The 8138-nt window shown below is 38.9% G+C and overlaps 1 protein-coding gene across 4 annotated transcripts in view; it reads left to right on the top strand.

The window, feature by feature from the left end:
• The window catches only part of LOC122553566, a 40458-nt gene that overhangs the window by 22811 nt on the left and 9509 nt on the right, over positions 1–8138 (top strand). For 2 of the 4 annotated variants that reach the window (XM_043697559.1, XM_043697560.1), the window contains 3 exons: positions 1064–1259; positions 5433–5513; positions 5826–5929. In XM_043697559.1, the coding sequence (XP_043553494.1) occupies positions 1064–1259; positions 5433–5513; positions 5826–5929 (381 nt within the window). The remainder of the gene's footprint in view (positions 1–1063; positions 1260–5432; positions 5514–5825; positions 5930–8138) is intronic. The other 2 variants (XM_043697558.1, XM_043697561.1) reach the window with 2 other exon arrangements.

Here is an 8138-nt window from a genome sequence, read left to right as displayed (position 1 = left end):
ATTTGAGCTATAGGGAGAGGCTGAACAGGCTGAGGCTGTTTTCCCTGGAGAGTCGGAGGTTGAGGGGTGACCTTATAGAGGTTTACAAAATTATGAGGGACATGGATAGAGTAAATAGGCAAAGTCTTTTCCCTGGGGTCGGGGAGTCCAGAACTAGAGGACATAGGTTTAGGGTGAGAGGGGAAAGATATGAAAGAGATATAAGGGGCAACTTTTTCACGCAGGGGGTGGTACGTATATGAAATGAGCTGCCAGAGGAAGTCGTGGAGGCTGGTACAATTGCACCATTTAAGAGGCATTTGGATGGGTATATGAATAGGAAGGGTTTGGAGAGATATGGGCTGGATGCTGGCAGGTGGGACTAGATTGGGTTGGGATATCTGGTTGGCATGGACGGGTTGGACTGAAGAGTCTATTTCCTTGCTGTGCATTTCTATGACTCTATCTACTTCTCTGACTTCCAAAATGCAATGCTGATGGGAAATAGGACATAACTAGCTGCCCCATTTTCCTATGCACAAGTGTTCTTCTTTGACAATCTCAATGGGTAGAAGGGGAAGAGTATTGGTTGTGGTAATAGTAGCTTTTAAAAGCAAAATCATTCTGAATCAGGTCCAGATCTATAGATTCACACTAGAAGTTAAATGACTGATCTCCAGGTTAAATATTGTAAAATAAAACAAAGAACTGCGGAAGTTGAAAATCTGAAACAAAAACAGAAATTGCTGGAGAAACTGAAGAATTGTCACTGAATGTGAAATGTCAATTCTGCTTTCTCTCCACAGATGCTTCCAGACTTTGCTGTTTTTCTCCAGCAATTTTTGTTTTTATAAAATATTGTAAACTATAGTTTGGATTGCAGTAGGAGATATTCTCCAGTGCTTTGAATTTCATTAAACCAACATTGAAGTCACTTTGAAATTAACTACAAGATGCATAAAGAAACCTTTTTGAATGATTACACAGTTTAAAAGGGAAAATCCTGCAGTAAACAGAATAAGAGATGCTACGAAACTGCAAAATATAATGCAATAAAATCTGATTTGTTTAATAAACATTACAGAGAACAATATGGGAGACCTGCTGAGCAATCAAATCATGCTCTGGCATATATGAATACTCAATCCAATTTATGCTGTATTCCAACTTCAACTGGATCACAAAAGTTGGTTCCATTGGATGTGTATGGTCGACCAAATATTGATCGTTGGACGACAGCATACCATGAAGCCTACAACACATATCATGATCCACGGGATGTAAGTTGAAATCCTCTTTTTATGTGAATGAGTTAAACATAATAGATTAAAGTTTTGTGATCAGCTACCCATTCTTAAAAAGGTGGGTGAATAAAAGAATTTTGCCTTCTCTTTTTCTTACCTCAATAGGACATTCTGTACTTGACAACAAAGGAAATAGGAACAAGATAGGGCTATTTACCTGAAGCTTGTTCAGTTAGATCATGGTTGCTCTGTTACTTGACTCCGCGTACCCACGTTTGCACCTTATTCCCTGACAACTTGGATTCATTGCAGATTTTAGATTTAGCAATTGTTGTAGCATTAATCACCATAGTTTAAAAAAAAGTTCCAAATTTATCTTGTGCTTTTCATATAGAAGTGTTCCCTAACTTTACTACTGAAATATCTCTTCATCCTAGATTTCACAACTAGGAAAATAATTTCTCTTCACTTACTCCATATGTTCTCCCAACGCAACTTGAAACTTAGAAAATAAAATGTAACTTTCTAAATCCTAGGTACTAGGGCAAGAGTCTGCATAATCTATCTTTGTACTTTCACCTTTGGAGTCTGGATATAATTTCGTAAATTTGTACTTCACTCAGTGTAAGGTCATTATAACCATTTGAATCAGTGGAGCTCATTCTGTTCAGAGTAGTCTATGTAGTTGTAGTACAACTTACAATCCTATGCATTTTAGACCTATTGATAAAAAGATTAGCATTCCATTTGACCACTTATTTTCTGCAATCATCTATGAGAGTTTAATGACTTTTAAAAATATTAATCCACCAAAATTGTGGGTATTTCTTTGTTTTATAATGTTTATTTACTGCATTAATTTTTAGTCTATTTACCCATTAATCATAGCCAGTGCTAACCTCTTACCCATGTAAATAGCTCTGATTGAGTTTAAGATTCTTGTTAGTTATTTGAAAATGTCACTTCCAAACTCAACATGGAATTGAGTAATATTATGATCACTATGACATTCCTAATGAACCTTGACTCAGTGCATAATACTATATCTAAGTTGGCTTTATTCCTAGTTAGTTCCGAGGTAGACTGGCTGTGCTAAATTGTTCATGGTATCCAGGGATGTGTAGGCTAGGTGGGTTAGCAATGGGAAATGCAGGATTACAGGGATAGGATAGGGGGATGGGCCTGGTTGGGATGCTGTTAGGAGGGTCAGTGTGCACTCAAGCCAATGGCCTGTTTCCACACTGTAGGGATTCTATGATTCTATGAATGATTGTCCAAATCTGTATAAAAGCACACACTGCTTTTGTGACAAACTGTTTTTTTTATATAATTCCTACTAGGGGGCCTATACAGTGCCATTAATGTATTTTGACTCTTGCTATTCCAAATTTCTACTCAGATAAATTCTACTTCACAACCTCAGAAGCTAGATCCTTTCTCACTAACGTTTTCATCTAGTTTCCCTTTAATAGTGAATACATCTCAACCATTTACCTTAATTGTGCCACAAATTAGTTGATCTTATTAAGATAGTTTGAGATTCAGATAAAGAACCTTTAATTTCATTTTTTAATAATGCTACTCTGTATTGTTGGTTCCCAACTGGTTCCACTCCCTTTCACTTTAATGTCCTTTTCAGGCAAGAGGAGATGTCCTTAATCCTAGCATTGGGCAGGTAACTCAACATTTGGAGCTCCTGGCTGCAGATCGAGAACCGGACCCATTCCTGTAGCTGTACTGTCTCTTATCACTGTGACATCCCTTTTTGTTCACCTGCCTTGATTCCATGGCTATTCATTCATTCATCCTGCAGTCTTTCTGCACATAAGGGGCAAACAGCTCATGGGCCAAAATCAAGGGCTGTGGCTCCTCCATCACTACATGCAGGTTCCCTTTGTCTCCCTGACATGCATTCATACCATCCCATCCCTGACCACTCAACAATTCTACACTTTTGCCTAACCTAAGGGGTGTGACTGCTTCCTGGAACAAAGCATTCAGGTAATTTTGCCCCTCCCTGGCATCCCACAATGCCTGCGACTGATCAACTCTGCAGTAAAATTGTGCAAGCTGCTTACGTTTATCTGGGATTACAGCACACCATCATCTCTGCAGTTTCTGTCTAACCTAACTTATTTCATTAGTTATTAATCTATGCAAATAAAGTAATAGAAGGTTATGATCTCCTAGCTTGGTAACAAAAGGAGAGCACTTAGCAGTTCTGAGGAAACGTCACCAGACCTGAAACGTTGACTCTGATTTCTCTTCACAGATGCAGCTAGACCTGCTGAGCTTTTCCTATGTTTTTTTGTTTCTGATTTACAGCAGACTGTACATGTCAGAATCAGACTGAATTGACACATGCAGTCTGTTTCATGTTTCAATCAGTATAGCTTCTCTCATTTATTCAATGTCTTGAGCTTAACGCTTTCAGTTTTTACTAAGAACACTCTGGATGCTGAAAGGAGAAAGTAAAAGAAGTATTTTATTGCTTCAGCACCAAATTCTCAAATTCATGCTTGGTTTCCATCTCACTCAAAGTCTCCTCTCTGTGTGTGCCCTTGCTTAGTGTGGTTTGCAAACCTGTTGGAATCTATCGATGCTGGCAATTTACTCCCAGGCTACCTCAGCCTTCTGCTGCAATAATTAACAACATTTCGTGACAATCACTTTCAGCTTTCACTAGACCTTTTAAGTGTTTGCAGTTTGAGATTTTATGTCTGAATCTTTAATTTTAATTTAAACTTATCAGAAATTCCCATGCGATTCAAATTCCAAAGTGTGCACTCAGTCTACGTCGCACTTCGGTGTGGTCTCCTCTCCATGTGTCCTCTTACTACTTTTGGACCTATGCTGTCTCCAGATTTTCACCACTTAGAAGGTTCACTACCTTTTTTTAATCCGAATTGAATGACACTTAAATCTATCTACATTGAAATTCATTTGTCATAGTTTTGCTCAGATACTTTCCATGTACACTGGGAAAAACTGAGGACTGCAGATGTTGGAGATCAGAGTTGAAGAGTGTGGTGCTGGAAAGGCACAGTCGGTCAGGCAGCATCCAAGGACCAGGAGAATCAACATTTCAGGAATAAACCTTTCATCATTCCTGATGAAGGGCTTATGCTTAAACGTCGATTCTCCTGTTCCTCGGATGCTGCCTGACCGTCTATGCTTTTCCAGCACCGTACCCTACGACTTCCATCTATACTGACATCAATCTTTATGTTCTTGATGTATTTTGCTTTCTATCCCGATACATGAATTGCTAATACATACAGTGAACTTTGAGGCACTAACCAGATCCATGCAGCGCACCATTTATCAGATCTTGAATTGAATTGAATTGATTTATTGTCATGTGTACCATGGCACAGTGAAAAGCTTTGTCTTGCGAGCAATACAGGCAGATCACAGAGTTAAGTAGCATAGATAGTAAATAATAGGTAAACAATGGCAAAAACAAAAACACAAGTACAGGTGAATGTTAAGGGTTTGAGAGTCCATTCAGTATTATAACAAACAAAGGGTAGAAACTGTTGCGAAACCAGCTGGTGTGTGTTCAGGTTTCTGTTACCTTCTCCCTGATGGTAGAGGTTGCCAGGATGAGATGGATGTTTGAGAATGCTGACGGCCTTTCCTTGACAGCTGGCCTGGTAGATAGATTCTGTCGATTGGAGGTTGGCCTTTGTGATTGTCTGGGCTGAGTTCACCATTCTCTGTAACCGTCTCTGATCTTGAATGGTACAGTTGCCATACCAGGTAATGATACATCCAAGTGGAATGCTCTCGATGGCGCACCTATAAAAGTTGCCAATTAGAATTCCTGCCTAATGCCTTTTCTCTATTTTATCTGATTCATTTAATTTTCTAATTGTGTTAATAATTTTCCTTCAATTTCATAAGCTTTAACTTTAACTATCTTTTCATTGAGATTATCAATATTCATATCAGACTGTCTATTTTTGATAATTCTTCCTCAGATAAGTTTAGAAATTAGTGACTGTTAATGATATTTGATGCTTCCTATATGACACCTGTAGTCTATGCTCAATATATTTAAAAATCCTCTGGTACAGCATATTACAAGTGCATTTCACTATTGCAGGTTATCCTATAAGTATTGAGAGAAGATGGGGTTGATAAGTGTTAATCCGACAAACATAATCTGCTTGGTAGAGTCATCTTCTTTTTCAACAAATGTTTCAGGGTATAACATTTAATTGGAAAACAGAAGAGGAACGACTACAAGAAAAGGCAGGGTGTATAGGGTGTCAGCATGGACCTACAGTGAGTAGATGATCAACTTCATGAAAATATTGCAAACATAGTAACCGTTATGTAAGAAACTGGTTCTAAAAAAGTTAATGTAAACAATTGCATTGGCTCCACCCAATCTGATGTTATACTGTCTTTTGGGTGGATACAATTGAATCCTACACTATGTTTAACAGATATTCTATACAGCTCCAAAGAGTCCTTCATAATTATGCCTGACGAAATGAAAGTTGCACTTATTGTAAGTTTCTGTTAATGTTTTGATCTTTTGTTACAGTGCCCCAGTTAGGGGATGTTTAACTCATTTATAATTTACTTTAAAAGAGAAGACAAACGAGGACTGGTGGCAATGAACTATATCAAACAACCCTTAACCTGTGTCACACAATGGAAGAGGGGCCAGCTGAGGTGGCAGCAGGAACAATCAGGTAAAATACCACATGGTAGCAGTGGTGCCAATTTGAATTCCATGCAGCGATCCCAATTGCCAGGAAAAATTTTCAGAAGATCCCGAAGGAATTTGTTTTTTAAATAGGTGAATTTACTGTTCACCAAGAGCACTGCTGCACTAGAAAGATAGATAGTCAGTGAACAGCTGAAATGCAAAAACTGAAGAAGGAGACTGCAGTAGCCATGAGGGCACTTCTAAGACAACCTTCACTAAAATGTTGGTGAGAAGGGAAAGATTATGGACTCGGAAAAGGGAGAAACAGCAAACCACACTTTTGCGAAGACGGAGACCTTAGTGAAGGAGACACTGTAAATGGCAAAAGAATGTTCTAGGATGAAGCTAGGTCTCTCGAGGGAAAAGGAGAAAATTCCAGTCAAACAGCATAAAGCCAAGAAAGGGAAGGCAAGAGAGTTCTCACCTCTCACTGAGCAAGGCACAGCTGCAAGGAGCAGGGAAATGAACAGAGAAATAATTTCAGTATTGTAGAATCAGAAAGTCTTCAATTTATTTCAGCTTGAAGAGAGCAAATCTAGAGAAAAAGCAGAAAAAGAAGGGTCAGGATTTTAGCAGGAAGGTTTATAAAGGTTAGAGCCAGAGAACTTTTACTTAAGGGTTTTTGCAGAAGAAAATGTATTGCATTTTGAGGCATAAAAGATGTGAAAACATCCATTTTGCTTGGGAAGAGAGAGGAAATCATCTTCTTAGCTGTAGATGGCTGAAAATGCCATAAAAAGACAGGAATATTTAGTAAGCCAGACAGCGATACATTATTACAAGGGAACAGAATTTTGAGAGTTTGAAAGCAGTAACTCATTACAGAACAGGTATTAAATACAATTTGAAGCTTGTACAGATAGCTTACCATCATGGATAAGGACTTAATTCCTCTCTAATGCATAAAGTTCACTAATTCATATGTTCCATTTCTTGGATTAAAAAAAATCCATTGTTAGCCATCAGTTTGCAAATTGGACTGTAACTACTCATTTAATTGAAAAAAAGATTCTCTTCTGACATGGCAAATTAGAGGTGCTTGTTCAGCTCTTTGTGTTACTCATTATAATATTTGTGCAATAATATAAGTAGCATTGAGCAAGAAAATAGGTTCAGTATCGCTCATTCATTCTTCATATGCACCCACACACTTGTGAAGTAATTACAGCCTGCAGTTAGTGTCTGCTGAAATATTTGGTGCAGATAGATCATTATGTCAGTGTGCAGCAGCACTGTTTTTGAGACTCAATGTTCCAGCCTCTCCCTTAAGTACAATTGTGTGCTAGTCAGCTGGAAGGATCTCCCTACCAGAATGATTTAAAGGAGTCATCCATTATTGAATTGAATTGAAGTTGTTGTTATTTGTGCTGAGGCATAGTATAAAGCTTTGTCTTGTGAGGAATACAAGTGGGTCACAGAGTTAAGTAGCATTGATAAGTAAATAATAGGTAAACAGTGGCAAAAACAAAAACACAGGTTAAATGTTAAACGTTTGTGAGTCCAGTCAGCATTTTAACAACAGTAGGGTAAAAACTGTTATGAAACTCTGGTGCACATGTTCAGGCTTCTGTACCTTCTACTCGATGACAGAGGTTGTAGACAAACATTGCCAGGGTGGGTTGGATCTTTGAGAATGCTGGCGGCCTTTCCTTGACAGCGAGCCTGGTAGATGGACTCAATGGATGGGAGACTGGCCTTTGTGATTGTACAGGCTGATTTCACCACTCTCTGTAACCGACTCCAATCTTGAATGGTCCAGTTGCCAAACCAGGTAGTGATACATCCAGACAGAATGCTCTTGATGGCACACCCATAAAAGTTGGCTAGGGTATTCGCACTCATGCCAAATTTCCTTAGCTGTCTGAGGCAGAAGAGACATTGGGCCTTTGTAACCAGTGCATCCACATGAGTCCAAGAAAGCTTGTTGTGAACGACCACTCATGACACTTGCTGCTCGTTCCACCTCTGTGCTGTTAATGTGTGTGTGTGGGGAGGGGGCATGAGTAACATCCCGTCGAAAGTTAATAATGAGTTCCTTGGTTTTGCTGGCATTGAGAGCTAGGTTGTTCTCGGTGCACCATTTTTCCAGATCTTCCACCTCTTGTATATAGTCTGTTTCGACGCCATCTGGAAGCTGAGCCATGATCTGGGTTCTTTCATCTTGTTCTCCAGAGATTGTACATTTGCCAGGA

Source organism: Chiloscyllium plagiosum, chromosome 10 (assembly GCF_004010195.1).
Source record: "Chiloscyllium plagiosum isolate BGI_BamShark_2017 chromosome 10, ASM401019v2, whole genome shotgun sequence".
NCBI classification, from domain to species: Eukaryota; Metazoa; Chordata; class Chondrichthyes; order Orectolobiformes; family Hemiscylliidae; genus Chiloscyllium; species Chiloscyllium plagiosum.
Note: the sequence above shows the minus strand (reverse complement) of the source record. Positions and strands in the feature narration are given on the sequence as shown.